Source organism: Melospiza melodia, chromosome 4 (genome assembly GCF_035770615.1).
Source record: "Melospiza melodia melodia isolate bMelMel2 chromosome 4, bMelMel2.pri, whole genome shotgun sequence".
NCBI lineage: Eukaryota > Metazoa > Chordata > Aves > Passeriformes > Passerellidae > Melospiza > Melospiza melodia.
The window spans coordinates 64,111,347-64,134,267 of NC_086197.1; the positions used below are offsets into that span (position 1 = coordinate 64,111,347).

At 36.8% G+C, this 22,921-nt stretch overlaps 1 protein-coding gene across 1 annotated transcript in view; it reads right to left on the reverse strand.

The window, feature by feature from the left end:
* TMTC2 (transmembrane O-mannosyltransferase targeting cadherins 2) overlaps positions 1–22,921 on the reverse strand; it is a 235,952-nt gene that overhangs the window by 83,607 nt on the left and 129,424 nt on the right. Inside the window, exon 3 of the mRNA XM_063154949.1 lies at positions 12,261–13,089. Within this exon, the coding sequence (XP_063011019.1) occupies positions 12,261–13,089 (829 nt within the window). The remainder of the gene's footprint in view (positions 1–12,260; positions 13,090–22,921) is intronic.

Consider the following 22,921-nt stretch of genomic DNA (forward strand, 5'->3'; position numbering starts at 1 on the left):
AAGACAATATTATAATGTACATTTTGCAAAATAATCTGCATCAAATTTTTAATATAAATCAATAATTAATCTACACTATTTAATTTCAAATTTATTCAATTTAGACTTTTGTCTAAACTTGTAAAACTGTGAATAACTAACCTTATGTGATGCTCTAGAAGAAGTGGCAATAGTAGAAAATAGCAAACATAAAACATGATAATCTGACATTTATCATTAATGGAAACAAGAAAACGAAGGTCTTTTCATTTATCCAAACCAGATAAATTTGATAGAACAAATTCACTTCTATTTAAATACAGAACTAGTTAGAAGAATGATCTAGCTCTGGCTGGTGATGAAGCTGCATTGAACACGTGTAGAGAAGATACTCATACACCCTAGAAATTATGAACAGCTAATATCTGCAGCAACCACGTCCTCTTGGGTGTTGGTATATGAGCAAGATGAAAGAGGATGGTGTACATACACGGAGTAGAGGCTACATGAGCTACTCAAGGAACTTCACTCCTGCTTTGTCTTAAGTAATGCAGCTAACCTTCAAGGGAAAAAAGGACTTCAATTACTAGCTTCCATATCTTAAAACTTTTTATTCAAAACTGTGATAGCACTATTTCAACTCTAGGCACATTCAGAAACAGAAGCAAGGTTATATCTAAATGAATCTACATTGCTGTTAAAAGCCCACCCTATTATTCCAACTAAATTCTAGCACTCAACTATTTTCCATTTGTACATAGTAAGAAAAGAAAAATAAATATTCTTAAAAGAAAAAGAAACTAGGTCAGTAATCCTGGAATTTAGAATAGATGTTTATTCCAATTATTCTTTATAAATATTTTTCACATAATATCTACATTAGCTAAGTTGCAAAAGGCAACATTTAACATTCAGAAAATACTAAGGCATACATATATATGCCACATTTTAATCTTTAATTCAAAATTTACATTTCACCATATTCAAGACCCTATTGAGCATAAGAGAAAAAGAAAGTTGTGAATGAAAGAGCTTGCAATATTTCCCTTTTGCCTGCTGCTTAATTCCCTGTCCATAGAAAATGAGACCGAAACAGACCCAGGTCTTTAAGAAATAATATTCCATCCTAGCATTGGAACAAATGTAACTTTCTACAAAACAGTCCGTCCATTCAAATTTTACTTAATTGCTTAATTTTCCATAGATCATACTCAATATTAAAAATTAAATCCATTTAATCACTTTTATCATTAGTCAAGTATAAACTGAATAATCTCCTAATGCTTGAGAACTCCTCTCTTATTTACATGTCTTTGCAGGAAAATTAAACTTTTTAAAGGGATTTTGTTCTTCTGTTTGTTGTTTGGGGTGGGTTTTTTTTGTTTTTGTTTTTGTTTTTTTTTTAAGAGCAGAAGAAATTACGCAGCATTAAGTAGGAAAATAAATAGTTGTTTAAGTGTTATAATTTTGGCCACATCAAACTAGACCTCTATTAAACTTTAAAGATTGCATTTACGCCAGCTTACAGTGAGAGTAGCTCAAGTTCTCAGGCATTCAATTGCTTTCAAAATGAAAATGAATATAAAAAAATGTTAGTTTCATGTTTAACATGCTTAACTTCTCAACTATCTCAGTGAAAGTGACAATTACGATTTAACAAGACTGAGAAATACCCACCTGGTATATTAAACTTTCTCCAAGCACTTTCATGATGTAAAAGTGCAAGACCAACAGCAAAACAAGGACAACGTTGTCTAATCTAATCTGCCTGGATTTAAGAAGCGCATTTTCTAAAGAAAACTAGTAAACTTTCAGCTTTCAACAGAACTATGAAAACAAGTGAGAAATGGAAATTAACATCTACAAACGTCTTCATTTAAATAAAACATTCCCTTTCTACTGAGCTAAAGATCACGCTGTTATTCAGTGAAGATAATGAAGCAACAAAGTGTCCTAGAAGAGCAGTCAGATGGGTTGAAAGCATGTATGTTGATTTCCCGATTCAGAAGTTTGCTTTAAATTAAAAAAAAAATTAATATCGCAAATCATTAACAAATATAGCCCAAAGTATTAAATTCTGACTCCCACCTGGCACCCCTACATAATCCATGAAAAATTAGGTAATACTGTAAACTACTGAACTATTTGTAAACTGCCATTCTATTAATATATCTGTTATTCAAACACTTCTGCTGAAACATGAAGAGGAAAAAATCCAACTACAATTGCCTAATAAATCACTCAAATACATCCTGGTAAACATTTTAAAATATCATAGCAAAGAAAAGGAAAATTCTGCCTTTCCTTGTATATTATGAAAACATACTTGAAAGGTAATGGGAAAAAATGCAAGACTTAAAAAAATTAATATGTGACATTCACTATTCACATTAAATTGCTGAGGTTTGGTAATACTGTTCTCACCTTATCCCATCAAACTTACTCACGCAAGTTACTCCACAAATTGTTGAATGCATTAAGGAGCATGAACTAGATTATTATTTGAGTAAAATAAACTACTTGAACAAAAACTGAAGTATTTAGGGAACAGCTCAGTAATTTGTAATCAGCTTGTCAGCAATTCTAAACTAGAACCTTCAGCTCACAGAAAAAAGCACATCAAGCCAAGAAAACCTCTATTCAGCTTTAGAGATATTTGTGTATTATTTATGATTCTTTAGCTTGTGAAATTAGAAACAACAGTTCAAGTTTGCATTCCCTCTGTTTAAAATCCTTCCACATTTCTTCTGACTTGTTTATGAAAAAGAAGTGAATGACAATTAGAATCTCAATTATTTTCTTCAGTAGTGTTTAAGGATGAAGCGATGTTGGTCCCAAAAGAAAAGCCTTCACTTTTTTCCTTAGGAGGAAAACAGTTTCACCAACAGAGAAATGACAGGCTTCCCCAAGAAATCCTCTGAAAGTTCAACTGCAGACTCATAAAAATGTAATGAAAAGAGTTCTACATCTAAAACAAAACAGAGCCACTACCACTCGCAAAGACAGCAAGAAGATCAACTAGATCATGTTTATTACGTGGTTTGAGAATGGAAAAATTCAGCTAAATGCTACATGTTGCTACTTTCAGTGGGACAGTTTTTGCTTAACTTCTGTACTACAGTTTGTATAAGGTATTTATATTTTTCCTGTTATTCCGAAGGAATAATTATTTTTTTCAAAATATGTAATAAATTCATGCATATAATTTGCAATAATATTCCTCTAAAAACTTCACTCATTCATAGAACATTTTGATCAAGTTACTTCCTCTTGCTAACTTAACCACAAAACTGCCCAATTTCTTGTTTCCTAAAGGGCTAATGGTTTCTACATAACCATAATTTATGTATTTAATCTACTTTACACATTGATTTTTTTACATCGACGGGTATGTGGCAATGTTGAGACAGACTGTGTTAGAGCTCTATCACCTCTTAACTTTTACATATTGTTCTATTTATTAGGGTTGTTATTTATAGCATTTGCTCAACAGTTCATCTGTTGATCAATTGCAAAGGTTTTGTAATGACAGCAGGTGAAAGAAAAACAGAATTGAAAACTATGCACTGCTTTGAAAGCTATCCAGCAACATGTCAGCATGGGCACTAACCAACCCACACTTGGCAGGCAGAGCTTCGGTCTTGTTTCTCAGCTGTGAAACCCCAATGCAAATGAATGTGGACTCATGGCCTGTTCTACTGCTGATACACCCTCTTCATCCTCCATGTTACAGAAATTAACTCTTCCTCCTCAAAGGATAGAATGATTCTGACAGCTCAGTGAACCTGAGAGATGAGACCAAGCAGCTGCTACTGTTCTTTGGCTTCACCATTACCTACCACTCTACAGCCAATCAAGTTTGTCACAGCCTCCCTCATGCTAAAATGATTTTTGTGAAGAGTAGGGTACAAAGCAGACAACTAAACTGATCCAAGTTAGGGAGAACAATGAGAAAAGGATGACATCTGATCTAATCACTGTTCTGTTCACAGCAGAGCCCAATCTTGCCTTTGCACAGCTTTGTTAGCTAAGTGTGCATTGCAAGTGTGTGAACATCGTAAGACATTACTGCCACACAGCTCCCATTCCGTTTAACTTCACAATGCTCAGGAACAGAGCTGTGAACAGTGTTGATCTAAAACTCTCATTATATGAGGAACTGTATTTAATTGAGGCAATGGATATAAATCATGCAAGAAAATGAAAGGAGCAGAAAAATACAAGTAGAACAAGAGGACATGTCTGTGCAGCCCAGTCATCTCAGGATGAACCCTGAGGAGCTCTTCAAAGCTTCAGAGTGACTCAGGCAAAGAGGGGATCATGTACTAAATTTGTCAAATTATGTAACCTCCTTAACAGTAGGCTTTAAAAAAATTATCTATGATACATTCAAAATTATCACTTATGTCCCAAGTGATCAACTGCACCCCAGCCTCTTGCAGCAATGGCAGGATGCACTGAAATGTCAGCCCTGGTCCTCCAAGCTATGAGTAGATGGATCATTGTTGGCTTCCTTCCAGAAAAGGGAAACAGTGAGCACAGTGTCCTGGGAACATCCCAGGAGCCATGGCAAACAGAAAATCAGCAGAAAATCAGAAATTTGGGTTTGTCAAACCAAGAGAATCTTCACATGTGCTCAAATGACATATGTCAGACTTGGGAAATGCAAATTACTTCATATCCAGGTAGCAGGCTTTTCGTAACACTTCAAGTTGTCTGGTTTTGTTTGTTTTGCTTTAAATCACTTAGAAAAGCAAGACAAGAGCCTGTGAGGCTTTGCCAGCCAATACATATCCCCATTGGTATGGAAATATTGGAGGCAAGAAGGAAGGTAGGTCATAAAATTACCTCCTTCATTTATCAGTGAAACTAATTAAAGACACTACAACTATTGACTAGCATCTTTACTGGTCCACATTCAAAATACCTTCTGTATTTTAAGACCTCAAAGAAAAGTTCCGTGAGCTAGAGCATTTAAGGATAGAGAAGAAAATGGCATTGAGAATTCAGTCATTCTATTTCATGATCTCTGCAATTTAAAACAAAACTATATGCAAGCCTCTTGTGCACACTGTAATGGCATCAGCCATCATTTACTTTTTGGATGCATGAGAATTGGCAATAACAATAGTTCAGGCTTAAGTAATAAAACCTCCCATTACAAAGGAGGGGTATTTGAAATCTTAAAATACTTGTATTTATCTATCTACACTAGGACTTTACCCTACCACACGTGCTATAAAAAGGCATATATGTAGATTATTGCACTGTCCATATTAAACTAATGTAAGTGGACTTAAATATGTACTGATAGAAAATCCATGACAGGTAGGAAAATGATGACATGTAACTCATTGCAAAAATTTTAAATAAGGAGGAATTTCTCCAAGTTGTCAAATTTTGAAAAGAATATAAAATAATGAAACAATTGGATTATTATCTAATGCACTTAAATAAACATGCTCTGCTTGAGAACCAATCCAGATAATCTCATTTTCCTCTAATTAGAAGTAACTCTTTCTCTGAAAAAAACCTCAGGCTAATTATGCAGAATGCACAAATATGGACCAAAGGTCTCTCTTTTAATCAAACTGGAAAATAAAATCTATCATTTTCTGACCAAAAAAAAATTGTGCCATATTGCTTGACATACTACAAAAATTCATCATGCCAAAGCTGATTCCTCCTTGACTGAACCTGTTTCGTTTTTTTCCCCCCACACTGTAGTTTTTAGCCCAGATGAGATTTTGCAGAGTATCTTAGGGAAGACAGGGTGTCACCCTAGTTTTTAAAGATTTTCTAAGCCTTCTGATGTTGACGTTCTTGTAGTGAACTTTCTCACACACTTTCTGTAAATAACTCATTGTTTTGCATTCTTTTATGGAGGAGGAGAGAGTTGATAGACTGTTAGTTTGACCAGTGTCATTGGATAGGTGTTACTGCCACCTTCCAATCCACTGTCACTTTTGGAAAATTATAAATGTTGGAGTCAGAAAATAAACTTCCCTTTTTCCTCACCTTGAGAACGGCGGTGTGTGCTTGTGTTCTTTCGTGTCCTACAGTGACAACAGGGGATTGGCCCATGTCTCAATGTCTCATGTTTGTTTCTTTAAAAAAGCCTAGCTATTAGTTAATAATGCTTTTTTTCCTATCCCCCTACACTTTAAGATTCACAGATTAGAGATGCTGTTGCACAACACTCCAAGTGGAAAACAACAAATCCTTGTTTCCAGACCTCTACACATATATATATAAAGGAAGACTATCAGGCTTTCTCATATCCCGCTGAAGGAGAAGCACATCCCACACTGACTTGGGTTTCAGAGGAAATTACAGCACTACTAAAGAACTGGAAGAGAGAACACTGTCGCTGCAGAGTAAATTCAGAGTTTGAATCGAACTGTAAACCACCCTCCTTCAGCTCTCCACCATATTTGGCATAACCAGACTGTTTTGCTGGGGGAGGGCTGCCTGTGGCATGCTCAAATGCCCTAAGTAACTACGGCTGTTTCCCAAACAACTTACAAATGCCCATTCCTTCTACACTATTTCATCATCCAGAGCAGCGCAACCATCCATTTAGAGAGCCCCAAACTGTTTCCAGGGAGTAGGCTTTTTATTTAACTTTCAAACAATTCTATGTGGTTGATTTGAGCCAACTCTTTTAAAGCAGTGTCCTAGTTCTGACCAGAACAGAGTTATTTTTACAGGAGCCAGGCAAGGTGGTGCCTGTAGTCCCAGCTACCCTGGCAGGCATAGCCAGGCCCTAAGGTTACTCTCCTATCACCTGCAAGATGGAGAAAGCATTTGGGAGAGCCTGGGTGGGGACACTGATTTGGGGAGCAGTATTCCTAAACCAAAACAAGCTTTTAAGAGTTGCAGATAAAAACGTATTTCCATTTTATTTTAAGAACTTTGAAAAATCCTGTAGGACATTTATCCTTCAAATTCTGATGTTTTTGTTATGAACAGAGACCCCAGACTTATCACAGTATATCCTGCATAATTCCTGTATAACAGACTTATATAGCCATATAACATTATATATCATAAATGATACTTTTAATGTGCAACTCTAACCTATGATTTTGTTACCTAAATAGGATCATTATATATGCCATACAGTAGCTGTTACAAAGGTTCTTACGGGTGGCCGGGAACATTTTACACTATTGAAAAATGATATACCTTAAAGTAATTTCTTCTTTAAAAAGTCATTAAAGCTGAAAATTATTATAGAAGTAAAAGAAAGTATCCATGCAACATTTAGTCAAAAAAGACTTAAGTATCAGAAAGTTCTGGCAAAGATATTGGGAAAATGGATGATTATTTGTTATTATGTTTCTCTGACAATTTCTAAAAACATTAACTAAAAAGAATATCAAGAATCACCATAATGACTATACATTCTGATATATATTGGCTTAGGAGAGATATTATACTGCTATAAATACAGAGAGGTTTTAAAACGACCATGAACCATCAAAAAAAAATTCTAGTCTTATGGTAATAGGTGATATGACCTCCATTCCAGAGAGAAAAATTGAGATTAAAGTGGTTACTTCAAAGACTAAAGAAGATTTAATTAGCAAAACTAATTCATGAATAACTAACTCCAGATGGTATGCTCATATCACTGGTATTTGTTAACAGTGATAATACACAAAACTTTTAAGTGTACTTATCAGCGGGTCTTATATGTTTAAAGTCTGATGTTTTATATGGCAATCTGTGCACTGAAATCACTTTCTCTCCCCAAATCTACATTTTCTATTCAGTGCAATCACATGGCTTATTTTGACATTAAATGAGGCTAAGGAAAAAGAAATAACTACTGTACAGAGCAATATTTTGGGCTTTGGGCTAAAAACTGGTTGGAGTTTTACTGACAAGCTACATATAAAAAATTTGAATATACACACCAAAACACTGAAAGGCAAATTCCAAATGCTCAAACTATTTTTAAATGCCCAATGTGATATTTATTAGGACACACACTGCTATACTTAGGAGGTACAAAGAATGTGTAGTGAACAGCAAGCTGTGTGTCACAGCAATAGCTATTGAAAGCTCTAAAGGTATTAGAGGAGAGTATTAGGTATTAGATTTGTCAGCACAACATAAGCTTTTAATAATGAGCGTATCTGAAGAATGCTGTACCTTAAAATATTTCATTTCCTTTGGTTTCCAGTCTCCAGTAGTGATTCAAAAACAATAATAATAATGGAAAATAATGCTTTATTGCATCTTTTTTGTTTGTGGGAAATACAGTTTCTCTACCTAGCTTAGTACAAAATATAGTAACTATTTTTCCTCACTGAACTGAGGTGAATTTTTAGTTAAGCATCTGCTCTTTATAGCAGGTCAATTATTTCCTGGAAGGATCCTTAAACTCTACTTGAAAATGTAATGGTACCAGGAGACTAAAATTTCATCAGTAAATATGACCAAGCAACTAATACCTCTGTGGCAGTCTAGCAGTTTAAGCCTCTCTATTTTCTACTTCTTTAATCAATGTCTGTCCCAGGTATAGGAAATATATCATAATGATCTTCCATGTTCAGACGTGGACTGCAAGGCCCAGAGGAAGATTATCCTTTTTGAAGCTTATTTTTGGTACCACAGGGAAAACTAGAGTTAATGAGACATAATAAGCACAATTATTTTGTGTGCCATTGCAATTTTATATTAAACACAAGGTAATCATCACCACAGAATGACCCTCAGTCTAACTGAAAAAGATGTGACAGCTACCACCCACTTTTAAATTTTTTATTTGTTTTTACACTTTGGGAGGCTTCCTTTGCTATAAAAGAACTTTCAGATAATGAGAATTGCTTCATATCACTTGGGCTGCTCATTAAGTTGAAGGCAGAACAGAGAAACACTTGTGTCTTTCCCTCCCTACGGTCAAAACATGCACACACCCACTTCAGAATCCATAAACTAAATTAGTCAGTCCTGCATATTTCTCCCTCAAGTGCTGACAATCTGTAACAAGGTACTGCTTGGATCACTTTAAAGTTATTGGAAATACTAGTCATAACCAGAACAGCAGAATAAAACCAGTAAAGATGCAGCTAAGGCATCCCAAGTCCTCACAAGGACTCCCTCAGCCAAGGGATGGCAGCTGCCTGCCACGCAGTGAGGCAGCCAGCAAAGCTGGCACACACAGGGTAATTTGGAGACAGCTTCACCACCTTCTTCTCACTTGACTCTCCCACGGTGCATTTTCAGGTTTTTTTAAGAGATAATCCACGCTCATGCTTTTGAGTATTTTTCCCACATTGTCAGTGATTGACAAAAACAGCCTGGAGAAATGTAAACTGCAGAAAGGCTGTGGCTGCCTGCAGGAGTAGAGGCTTTCTCACCTGCGGCAGAACACAACTCTGCCTGCACTGCCTGCAAGGTACCCCGAAGGGACCAGAGGAAAGTACCAGTGAGGTGATTATCACCCATTTCTTCCCTGAGGATTGAAGATGGAGAAGCTGCTGAATATGTTTGCCTCCAAGTCCCACAGCAGCAGACAAGATTATAATCTTACACATATCACAACACAGAGAACCTGGTAATAAACCACCACCACACGAGACAGCTCCATTTCCAAAGCAGTTCAGCCACATTAGTACACAAATGCACCCATGCTAAAAGCTTGCCTCAACAAATGCCCTTACAGACTACAGCACATCGGCTCAGTGTTGCACAGCAGTCAGCCATCAGTGGCATTCAGCCTGCTAGACCAGAATACAGATGGATCTGGAACAAAACACTCATCTTTTTGCTTTAGTAAAGCTGGTCTTCACAGATTCCTATTTCTTTATCAGTTTCCACACTGTGAGTTTTTCGAGGGATGTCTCATTGCTTTTTAGATTACGACAGAAGCAGCTCTTGTTCAATAGAAGCTCTTTGCAGGAGACGAGAGAAAAAGCAGAACTATCAGGGAAAATTATCCTTCTACTCCACAATTTTCAGAAGTAAGAAAATACTATTGAGGAGAAACTTGCTACAAGCTGAGGAAAGCAGAGAAATGAGGACTGACAGCTTCTTCTTAGTAGCCTAAAAATAAGGAAAAACACTTCTCCACTCTGCTGTTTTACTGAGCAGCCCATTGTCCCACTCTCTGAATAGCCTATTTATCACTAGAATCCATAAAATTAGAAAAAAGAGGCAAACAAAAAATAAATTGCTTTTCCTATGTCAACCTCATTTAATTAGTGAAGAGTAGTTTGAATTGTTGATCTCCTAATGCTTTGGCAGGATTGGCAGCCAGTCTAGTCCAGTCAGGCTTGCCTGACTATATGAGAAATAGAAAATAAAATTAGCATAGTCAAAGCCAAGGATAATTTTAGAAATATTTACAATAATGAATAGAGTTGGGTGACAGGTCACATTAGCTATATGGGCGTCGTATACCCAGCCTTGTTGCAATGTATGTGGGCTAGTAAATATTCAGCAGAAGTTTAACAGGATATTTTAAGCAGATTTATTTAAGTCAGCTCAGTCATGTCTATATCACTGCTTGACATACTGTCTTTGCTTTTACACATCTTACAAGACACTTAATGTCAGCTTATATGGCAAGAAACCAGATGATCATGTACACACGAGCCTGTGCGTACTGAGATGTGTAGATGAAAACAGCTCATCTTGTCTCCTGGGAGCATAATACCCAGTAGTCGAATTTCCAGACAAGGCTGCAGCCAATCCTACTACTGGGCAAAAAGAAGCATGTTGGGGTTTTTTTTGATCACAAAATCTGCCTCATTGCATGCAGAGAACTAATAATGTCTGAGCATCTCCACCAAGGACAAAAATTGAACATGCATTAACTAACCAAGTGCATAGACACTTTTCTTTCCAAGGAATTCCAGTGTTTTAATACAAGTTTTTACTGCACCTCTCAGAGCTTTATATAATCACTCTGGTGTGCTGGCCCACTGTTCAGTTACTTCATTTCTTGCTCTCCTGTGCTAGTTTTGAAAAAAAGGCAAAACAAATGGGATGTGCTTGTTCACAATTTAAAAAACTCACTTACTGCAGCAACAAGTCAAGTAATTTTCCTAGGGTGAGAAAGTATATGAAGAAGAGTTACAAAATCAGACTGACAAACTACTAAAATGCTGCTTTGCTGGGCATTTTATCTGCCAAATCTACTTTTTCACTCTCTGTCAGCTCACAGTAACCACCTGCATTTGCCTCTTACTATCACAGCTTTTAAACAATGGCATGATACAGCTGTCTAATCAAAATGCACAACTCTATCAGCAGATGACTTCACATCACATAAGGGGTTTCACTGAAAAAACTCAAGTACTCAAGCGCTGTCAAATTTTTCTTTCACAGACAGGCAAAGCAATCAACTAATCCCTTCTCACTTCTGATGAACTGTGAATAAGGAAGGCTTAGTCACTATCTACATTGCACTCACAGGTGATATTCTGACCATTCTCATATAAACTTGCATTTGTGCCAAGAGCAGTACAGCCAGGCAGCATGGAGTTCAGGATCCAAGCTGGATCTGCCATACATGCTTGAAACCACAGAGCTGCAGCTAAACATTGTTGCTGATACCTAAACTGGCAGGTTTACTGCCTGTTTGGGTATGTTTACACTAGCTGTGGTCACATCTCATTACAGCATAGATAAAACCTTTGAGACGTGGCTGGGCAATGTTACAAATAGCTGATATTTACACATGAGCAGGAAGGCATAAGTATTTGACAATAACTCTTTACAGTACTCGTAGGTAAGGGGAACTACAGTAATTTCCTAGGCTGAATTATATCTGACTTCATTTCCTCATTTTTATTATATAGTATTGACATTATTTGCATCAGATGAAATAAAGGAACAGCACTTCCCTGATGCTGTCCTTTACTACTTCTTATATTTTCTAATCAGAGAAAACAGAACATTTGGTAAACTCACAAAAAATGCTCATTAGCTTGCTATATACCAAATTCCAAATGGAAAAACACCAGGGTGGGCTCTATAATACTAATAGTGCATCTTTAATTTCAAAACACAGAACTAATACCACTGAAAAAGAAAGTATCCCATTACCTTAGGGTCTCCTTTTCTCCATGTCAATGCCAAACCTGTAACACCTAATCAAAACACATTCCTGCTTTTCCTCATCTTTTACTAATGTACATACCACTGCAACTTGAAATGACATTTCCTAAAATATTCTCTTTAGATGTTGCTAGTAAAATCAGACAATTCAAAGGCAAAGACAGACAGGAATAAGTAAAACATTCACCATAAAGAGCAAAAATTACCTTTAGCAGGGTTTACTTTAATCCCTGACCTATACAGCATCTCCTCATTCTGCCAGTCCCCATTCCTGACAACAGTCTTGAGTCCATAGAAAACAATTAATGCAGCAGTGGAACAAAAAACCAAGTTCTTCAGAAAGCGCTTTTGGGCTTTGACATAAAGGGCCCTGACACCTACTGTAACCAGCAGGCAGAAGCCCATACTAGGAACATACAGCACACGCTCTGCTATTACAAAGCCAACATAGAAAAACAGGTTTGTGGCAGGAACGAAGGGCACTATTAACAAAGAGAGAGACAGAATGACAATGTTCTCGGTTGAAGGAAGCTGCAGTTTCTGAATTTCATGCTTTTTTAGGCCATTCTCTTCTTTTGATGCAAAGCTTGACTTCACCTCCAGTGTCTTGTACTCCATCTCTGGGTGACAGCTATGCCCATTAGCATTTTGTTTGCCATTCATTACAGTTTTCCCATTGAATTCTCTCTCATTGCTGGAGCCCTTCAAGCTAAAGTAGGCAAGGAGGAGGAGTCCTGCATAGAAGGCCACAGTGTGTAGATTCCTCCAGTCGCTGACTGCTTTTAGAAGAGGCACAGCATCCATAGACCAGTCAAAGCTGAGAGTATCTGGGCACAGCAACAGCCAGAGGTTCTTGGTTGGCAAGTAAAAGAAGGTCAGGGTACGTGTGAGAAAACTGTCTGAGTCAGCTGCTGGATTGTCAGAGTTAGAAAAACTTGGGGGCCTGTTGCCCATCCAGTACAAGCGAACACCCAGCAGTGCAGTTCCCCAGGAGGTCAATAAGCCAATGCTGAAGAACAGGGTCAAATTCTTTCTCTGAAAGAAAAAGAAAAAGCATAAATCAACACTAGGTATTTATTTGTGTAAATTATACACAACCACTAAGAATCAAGAAAATATCTGATAGAACTCTTTTTCAGTAATGGAAATAAACACAATAGATCTCCATCTCTGACATTTGGATCGTGCCATGTTGGGGTACATTGCTGACTACAGACTAAAGAAAATTACTCTTTCATTTAAGCTCTATCAAGAATGCATCACAGTCAAGCCTTCAGATATTTTAGGGCTGTCAGTCGTTGCTCAATATGTAGCTGTATAATGCTTTTGAAACTCTTATTTTAGAGGAGTTTATGGAATCTTACATTAGTTCCTACATAATCTTCTGGCTGTGACCAAAACATGAGTTTGCCTTAGCTAGATTTAAAGTCTGAAGAATGTTCCAGATCTATTTTCTTCAATCAGAGTCTCTCCCCGAGGCATTTCACTAGAGAACCAATTAAAATTTCCAAGAAAGCGAGAGAGGAAAACAGGCGCAGATTCCATATTTAGGTCTGCTAGCTCCTACCTATTAACTTGGAGCCTTCAGCTCTACCTACTCCGAAGTTCCACTTCATTTTCTATAAAACACAAAAAGTTTCACCTTCATATGAGGAAGGGCTTCTTTACATTGAGAGTGGCAGAGCACTGGAACAGGCTGCCCAGGGATGTTGTGGATTCTTGTTCTCTGGAGATATTCAAAACCCACCTGGATTTGTTCCTGGACAGCCTGCTCTAGGTGACCCTGCCTTGGCAGGGGGATTTGAGCTGGACAATCTCCAGAGGTCCTTTCCAACCCTAACGATTCTGTGATCTCAGAGCCAAAAAACACACTGGGTTTTTTTCCTCAAGCACACCATAATAAACAGTCCAAAACTTTTCACATCTTTATATGTATCTAAATAAAATTATGGGAAGCACACAGCTCACTCCACCTACCAATGTCATCATGCTAGCAACTTGAAGGATCTGCACTTATTTATGGAACAGCAGAACATTTTCCAGCAGAAGCTGCTTCTTGGGTAAGCTCTGCTCTTGATTACATGGGCACCCTAAATGAAAGCTGGTTTACATTACTCTCTCTCTATGTAAAAGCTAAAATATATGGGGTTTTTATATTTCAATTTCTTAGATGCCTTTTGTAAGGAAAGAAAAAAAAAACCCTATTTGCCAAATAGTTACAGATACAGATTAAGTGCTTTGATTATCTTTTCCCCATTATTAGAAAGAATTATTTGTGAATAATTTTTCATTTAATTAGGTTTGATTTTTCCATCTCACACTACACATTTGTGGGATGATTATTCAATGTTTACTTAGTTATTCAGAAGCAGAACCTAACAGTAGAATGCTTTATCTTATTTCTACAAAACAATTAATTTTTCTTCTTTCTTGATATCATAAATTACAGATGATTGCGTTGCTTCATTTTAGGTCAATTACTAATAGTTTCCTACAGTTTACTGATATTTTCCTAAGAAGACACATTCCAGTAATGATAATTTATAGTTTATCTTATAATGTATCAGGAAGAAATTTATACATTTTCTCATTTCTACAGAGTTCCTCCTTGTGAAGTTTAAAATATTAAACATCAGTTAGATTCATCAATTCAGTTATGCTACATTACGGAATTTATTGGAGGCATTAGTAGGGAACAAACAAATTTGTAATGGGAACATTCATGCACTTGGATTGTGAGCATGTAAAAAATGCTGGCACTTTTTATACACAAAGTAAAGCCTGGATCCAGATTTAATTTGCCATATTAATACCAGTTTGATTTACTAGCTTTTTTACATTCTGGATAATCCACAATGTTTTGGTAATATATCAGCCAAAACCCTCATCTACACATCATGATAACTACATTCCCTGGAAAGCCTATTAGAACAACTTACTTTTATTTTTAAGCTGGGTAATACCTTACAACTCACTTCACGTACGGTTTCATCCATGCCTGCCAAAACTATTTAAATGTTTATAATGTTACAAAGCTGTGTAATATAAAGCTGTTATCACTGTTATCACTGAAACTCTCAACTAAGTTTACATTTGGAATAAAAATATTATTCAGATTTCATGGATTTGCATGTATGTCCTCACAGTAAAATCTCACGTCCCAGGTTTAACTTGTCCTTTCATTCTCATCATAGTTTTCTACATGACATTTTTTTCTGTCCACCCTTGTGGCTCAATAATTTTCAAACTCATTTCCTTCAAACATACACATAAAACAACTCTCAAATGTTAAGCATGACCTATTTGCTCTCTCATACATCCTTCTTATGAATCTCTTATGAGGAGGCTGCTAAAACAGAAAGAAGCTGGAAAGAGAAAGATCTTATTTTTTGTTCTTTTACTTAGAAATAGTCTTTTCTGCAAGGCTATGTGCCACTTGAAAGACTAAGATATCACAAATATTAAGGAAGTGAAACTTGATTAACAGATGAAAAGTGAGCTTCCATAGACTGATTAGGCCGCTTTGTTATTTTGTTAATACTTATTTAACAACTGGAAGGAAATCTCACTTTTCTGAAGTCATAGCCATTGAACTTTACAATTAAATGCCAAGAAAGTTCACATTACAAACTTCTCTGACAAAACCATGTGAGTGCAAATATGCTATTCCTCATGGATTATAGTGAAATCTACTGAAAATTTTCAGGTCTTCCTCCTATGTTAACCAAATACTAACAACTAGAAGTTTGCCTCTTGCTTGTATCCCAAAAATGTTAACAATCTGTCGGCTCAGAGCTAATCAATCTTCACCGCTGGAGTAACTATTTGCAGCCTCTCTTTTAAGCTTTACACTTAAGATCTGTAATATCTGGATCCTCACACTTGTAGGTTTTACAGAGAACACAGATTATCCACATACAGGATTGTGTGTCATGCTGTAGCAAAACTTTTTTTTACTAATTTTTAATCATTTTACATGATTTTCACATGAAATATCTAAGCACTCACTCATAGAGCTCAGAGATATCTGTGTAGGTTTAGCACCCCAACATAATCATCATTATTCATCTTGCTGTAAGGCACTAGCCAAGTGGAGACTGAGCTCTGGTAGATTCTCAAACTCAGTTAACTGACATCAGGAGTGAAGTGCAAATTTCCTGTTGCTGCCTCAGACAAAAATGGTTTGCATTCTTCCCCAGATTTCACACATGGATCTTTTCAATAGTCAGTAGCTTTACAACCTTTTAAAATTACCTACAAGTTAAGTACAGTTGGCAATAACCTGTGTAACACTGACACACCATTGTGAATTTTCAAATTTCAGAGGAGGCTTAGTCTAGAGGCAAGAAAAATCTGTCCCTAACACTTAAGCATCTGTCACAACAATTAAAAGTATGATGCCTTTTTCCTTTCTTTTTTTTTTTTTTTTTTTTTTGTTTTCAGTTTTCCAATCTCACAGACCGCATTGGCCTAGAAGGGAAAGACAAATTCATTCCCTTTTTTTTCCCCTCTCAACATTCATGATTTTTGCATAGCTTTTATCCCTCTGTGCTAATATAGTCACAGATAAAGGTTTAGCACATATTTTTGCTTTACTTTCTTTAAAGCTTTGGAAGAAAATCATTCCAGCAATTTATTAAAATTAAATAATATCCCAGTAGACTTTTTCCTGCAAAGGAAATGCTTTCAAAATGAACTCTGCTCTGCTCAGACAAGCACTTTCACTAGTAACTCTTCTGAGCCTCCTGACAGCCTGTGCTACTCTGATCTGATTGTGTACATTCAGTGCAGTCCAGGAGCAGAAGAGATCCTCTGTAATGCTTGGCAGAAAGGATTTGGATTACTATACTCATGAGTCCTAATCCAGCCCATCTGCCATACGTTTTGACACCCCCATAAATCCTCTAACCTTTCATAAGTAGCCATTTTCATCTGAGGAAAAAAAATGAGCACTGATTTAGATCAGATTTAACATATCTCCTGCCTGCTAACAGGCAAGTACCACCACTGCAATTTTAGTCTTTCTCACTGTAGAAACCTTATTCATCACCCTACCAAAATCCATCTGCATGACCCACCCACACTGCACATTTCCCTTGCATTAAATCTTAATTCCTCGCTTCATTATATTGCCCTTAAATAAGGCACTGCAGCAGATTTCTTAATTGGGCAGCCACTGCCAAAACTCAGTCATCGCCTAAGTGGTATCCAAAGCATTTTCAAAAGACACTGTTCTTTTAACCTCACATTGTCCATTTCACAAACAGCATTAAATATGGCACATGATTGAGACAGTCCAGAAATCAAAATCATCACACAGAAAATGTTATTCTTAGAACTCAGGAGATACAGTGATGAAAGAAGATGTGTCATCAGGAATTACTCACAGGAATTTCTTTTCCAAATTAGAGTTCCTTAAATATATGTTGGCTTGAAAACTAGGACTTCCAAAGTACTAAAACGCTGCCAGATCACTAGACTTACAGCATCTTCTTCCCACCACAGGTAGAGGTTCCTGGATAACAGATCTGCCAAGTTGGAGCCAAACTACAATTCAAAAACCTCTCCCCACCAGGAATGAAGCTATTTGCTACAACTCCTGCTGGGTCACAGTACTGAGATGGAAGTGGCCTTTAACGCTGCCTGACCACCTGCCCTGTTAATTCCTGCTTGCATGACCCACTAAATGAGGTTTACACATACTCATTGGTGATGCAACAACTGACCTGAAGGTGTGTTTTACGCCAGAGCTGGAACTCTGTCAACAGCTTTTCCAATATTGGGATCAACTGTGCATATTTAATGACATTTAATTCTAGTGTTAAGACCCCACACAACTTTTCTCCAACAAGGAAGTGCATTCACAAAACAGCTAAAGATTATCTGTCCATAGTTTTATTGTAATTGGCCTGTAGCAGAAGTTAAACAGTCATTATTACTACTGACTTGCCTTACATTAATTAGAGTTATAAATACTGGCATTTAAAATTGCCAAAGTCTCACTCTAAAATCCTTCATTCTTTAAAATGAATTTTTAAGTATCTAAACAAAAAATCCAAACCCACAAGACTCTAACCTCTCCATTGAAAAATAGTTATAAGGATTACAGGGGAAAAAACAGACTGCATTAAGATCAGAATCTGCATGAATGACTGGAGACAGTACAAGAGCAGAAGGACTTGATACAGACAGGAGAACACAACAACAAAGGCTTGGAGAAGTAGATAAAAGATGTAACTTAGGCAAACAGAAGTCATGCAAAACCTAAGCAGGACACCAGCTCAACTCTGCAAGGCTGACAAAGCAAAACAATGATATCACACTTAAAAGTGGGGCTCAAGGGAAAGCCACCTGAATAGGACACCGGGCACTGAAGACCACTAAAGAAGACCCCAAAGAATCATAAAAGGACTCCTGATAAGGGCTATGACTACATAAATTATGTACTACAGATATATATCAAGTAAGTGGGGATAGCTAATGATTAGTGCATATGATAAGAATTCTGTTGACCCAACTATCAGGAAATGTTGATTAATGGAAGGAGCCTCCCAATTCCCAGCACTGCAATAAAGAATGCCTACTTTGTAATACTAAAACCCGTGTTAGAAAGTTTATATTTGGCCAATTACAGTATGAATATACAGCAGTTTGATAAATCTGTTTTCATGATCAGTGTGAGGAAAGGCTTTCTATAAGTCCACATAACTAAATGCTGTGTAACAATGGTGATGCTATGGATGTCTACCCAGAGTTATTCCATCTATCTGCAGCAGCAAGAACTTTAAACAGGAGATTAGAAAGCCATTGGGACCAAGAGACATTCCTGGACTGCCAGATTGCTCAGGGATGCTGTCCAGGACCATTGTTACCACTGCACAGGTCGGCAGCTGGTCATCACACCTGCATTTCCTTTAACAAGTACTGTCTCACTCAGAGGTTTTACAGCGAGGGAAGAGTGCTGCACTTTCCAGACTAGACAAAACACTGAGAGCTCACTGAACACACAAGTATGTTCAAAATTATTTTGAAATAACAGAAAAATGTTAAGAAAAATAAACTTGTATAAATGGCAGGGGCAACACTGTTTGCTTAAAGGTACACAAGTAAGAGAAGTGGAGCAAGTAATTGGCTCATCTTCATAGAAGCATAAGGGATCATCACAGATCACAAACAACTCTATTAAACCACTGCTAGAAAGGTAAACACTGTACTTGTACTGAGGCTACAAATGAAAGCACATCCTCCAAGACACATGAAGTAATCCGTCCACTCTTCTCAATACTAATAAATCCTAAAAGGATCTGGTTCCAACACAGATCTTTCAGAAATAAAAGAAGGAACTGGAGTGAGCAACACAACAAAGTAATTTGTTTAAGTTCAAAGGGAACCAAAGGAAGATTCCAGCTGTGTAAAATGGAATCAGTTTCCTTCTACCACTGCCACACAGACTACAAGGAAGCAGGTCAATCTCATAGGTGAGTGGAACAGCTGAGGTGGGGAGCACAATTCAGCACGACACCTGAGCAAATGGATCAGGAGGCCTGCAGAGCCCCAGGGAGAAAGGAAGCCTTGCCCCAGTCTCACTGGAAACACAAAAGCTGGCCCATCCTCTTGAGTAGCAAATACACATGAAAATGAGTAGCAACAGCTAAGGCTCATGATGTAATTTATATCTCCTAACAGAAAAAATTGTAATGGCACATTTCATGTTTTCTAAATTAATGAGAGGGCAATAAAGAAAAATTAAAGCCTATGAAGAGGTTTAATATGCAGTGGGAGGAAAACACACACCATTAGAATGTAAATAGACACATACTGACTAATGGATTTTATGACCAAAATGTCATTAAATTCCAGATTAAGCCTCTAGCAATGACTAAGCAACTTTACCACCAACTAGAAGGTCATCAATAACCAACTTCTGCACATGGGATAAATAACAAGTTTAGGTGTGACAGAACAACCTCTCTAGGTGTAACAGCTATCAGCCGGAAGCCCATCAAGTTTACAGCAGTCAGTTGCTACAGTGGATAAAAGGATTTTAGAGTGGATCACGGATAACAACCAGCATCTTATGTGCGGGTTTTTCCATTTTTCTGTTTGCCTACTGAAAAAAAATCAAGGTATTTTGTTTTACTTGTACTTTTGCTATGAATAAGAAGCTTGACTAGGCCAATATTCAAGCAGCAATCAAATTATTATTTAATATGGTAACATATGAGCAATACAGCGCTGGGTACAATGGGGGAAGTTTTCTCTCAGACTGCACACTGATAATTGATGGTTACAGGTATTTATAGGGGTACTCATCAGTTTTTTTCAGCAGTTTCTATTTCAAATTTTTTTTTACTCATCAGCAATTTTTATTCTAAATTATTACATCACAATTCTATACACTGTTGTGATTTTAATTTCTCAGGATGTATATCAAAGGAGTATCCCCAGATGGTGACGATCCAGTTTCCAAAAGAAGAAAGATGAATCCCATCTGGTGGGGTCCAGCTCCCCAGATGTGTGTCCACCTTTTAATTGTAGAGACTATAAATCTCATAACAGTGATGTCCAGCTTCCCTTTGGTCGAAACCATAAACCCTTGAGGTGATGTTCATCTTCCTTTCTCAAGCTGTTTTTCTTTGCTTCAATAAGGCGTGAGATAAGCATATTTCCTTTATATATATTCCAAAGCTATAGTTTCAAGGATACAAGTAATATTCTAAAATTATACTTCAAAAGGTTATTATTGCAGAGCTTTATTATGGATTAAATGCAAGCAAAAAGCAACATCTTTAACACCTTAATTCCAATGCTCCTAAATCAACTAGGGTTAATTGCAAACAAAAGAGAGGTTCAAAGGCCTTTTTCCATGCTTTAATTTCCTCAGTTATTATTAGAATTCACAGCTCTCCCATTGTCGGGGTTCACATACGTCGCCTGTTTGTACCTGACACAAAACACAGCTTTAGATCTCACACTTTTAAAATATGTCAAAAGAGCCAGCAGCAAAGTAGTCTTGAAACTATACTCCTTGAAACTACTTGAAACTAAACTATAACAAAGAAAAACATTACAATTTTGAACACTTAATTGTAATTCTTCTAGTAAAGCTTTAAAACCTACAACATTTCAAAGAGAAACACAAGTAGTATTGAAAGTTCCACGCAAAGCACAGAGCCTGGTTATTAACTCAGAAGGCATACTATTAAGGAAGATTCATTTAAGATCAAGTAGACTCTTATTTCCTTAAAAATATTTAAAGTTGATTGTTGTGCAGTTATTTTATTTTCAGATCTAGCAGTTTAACAAGATAAGGAAAAGATTGCTAAGTGAATCAGAACCTATCTGTGGGACAAACTGAGGCTAGGTTGTAACTAAAATGTTGTTTTAAAAAAACTCACCTTCCTTCTACACTCACAAAGTACATTCATTTATGAAAAGGCACCATAGGATGGCCAAAAGACACTCCAAAGTAGTTAAGTATTATGCTGGAACACATTACCCTTTAGGAGTAGGAATAAACTTCACAGTATCAGCCACTTACTGGGCATTTATTTCAGATGCAGTGCTTGTTATAAATAGCAGCCTGAAGGACATCTCCTGCAGTCTGGATGCAATCTGTTTAACTACTCGTTTTTCTATGCTCCGCTAGGATCACAGTTTAAATACTGGGTAGCACCAAGAACTGGAGAAACTAAAGGCAACACAGCAATGACTAACAGTCTTGGAAAGCCTTAACAAAAGTGAGAACGACACACCTCTGAGATTCAAAGTACCACCAACAGCACATGCAAGGTAATTCACAAAGAATGGTGACAAATAGTAGGTCACCACCATTGATGAAAAGCTTTGTTCCCAGGGGTATTGACAACAGCTTCTCCCAAACTCCTAGTCAAAACAAGCAGTCTGAAGCACACCTACATGCCTCCTTTCTCACCTAACCTAGTCTTGCCTCCATGTAGCTAACCAAGTAGTTATGAAGCACTAGCGGTTAAATTCTGGATATATGTGCTTGAAAGTTTGAAGAGTAATACACTGGAATAAAAAACAAAAAAACAACCCCAACCACCAAAAAAACCCCAAACCAAAGACACAAACAAACAGCACCTCAAAAAAGAACTTCAATGAACAACCTTTGTAAGACCTGACCAGTAAGTACTGCAATCTTGAGGAGCAAGACTGAGAAAACTACCATTTTAATAAGAACTTAATTTGTTACCCTTTTTCATTAGATTGCAAGCTTTTTAACAGAATTGGTTATGGTCAAAGACTAATTTAAAGAAGAGAGAGATCCATGTTTTCTATGTTAATTACTGGGGAAGCTTTTTGTATTCATTCCCTATGGAACACACTAAACAGAAATGGCAATGAAAACCAATCTGAAAATGAATAGAGAAAACAAATTAAACTTTTTGCAGCAAACAGTCTTGGCTAACTACATAAGTAATTACTGCTCAATGATAGCAAAAAGTGTTGCAAAGACATCACAGGAGTAAAAATGCTCAAATATAACAACATTTAGCCAATAATTAAAACTACTAACACTTCAATGGAAAATTTTCTCAAAAGTATTTTTGATAAAAGCACCAGAACATCTTGAATAGGATGCCCTCTACTTTGGTTCCCTATACATGAAATATGAAGAGAAAACAATATAAAAACATTGGTGTTAATTTCTTTCTCCCCTTATTCTAGGGATCCTTTTATGATGTATTTAAAAGTATACTTAAGCATAGCCTTTTAAAAATACAAAGTGTATAACTAGAGTCTGAATCAGAGACAGAGTAAAAGGTAAAGCATTTACTGACCTCCATATTACAAAACCAAATCTTCAATAATTCAAATAAAGAGAGATTAAAGATGCTGAAGC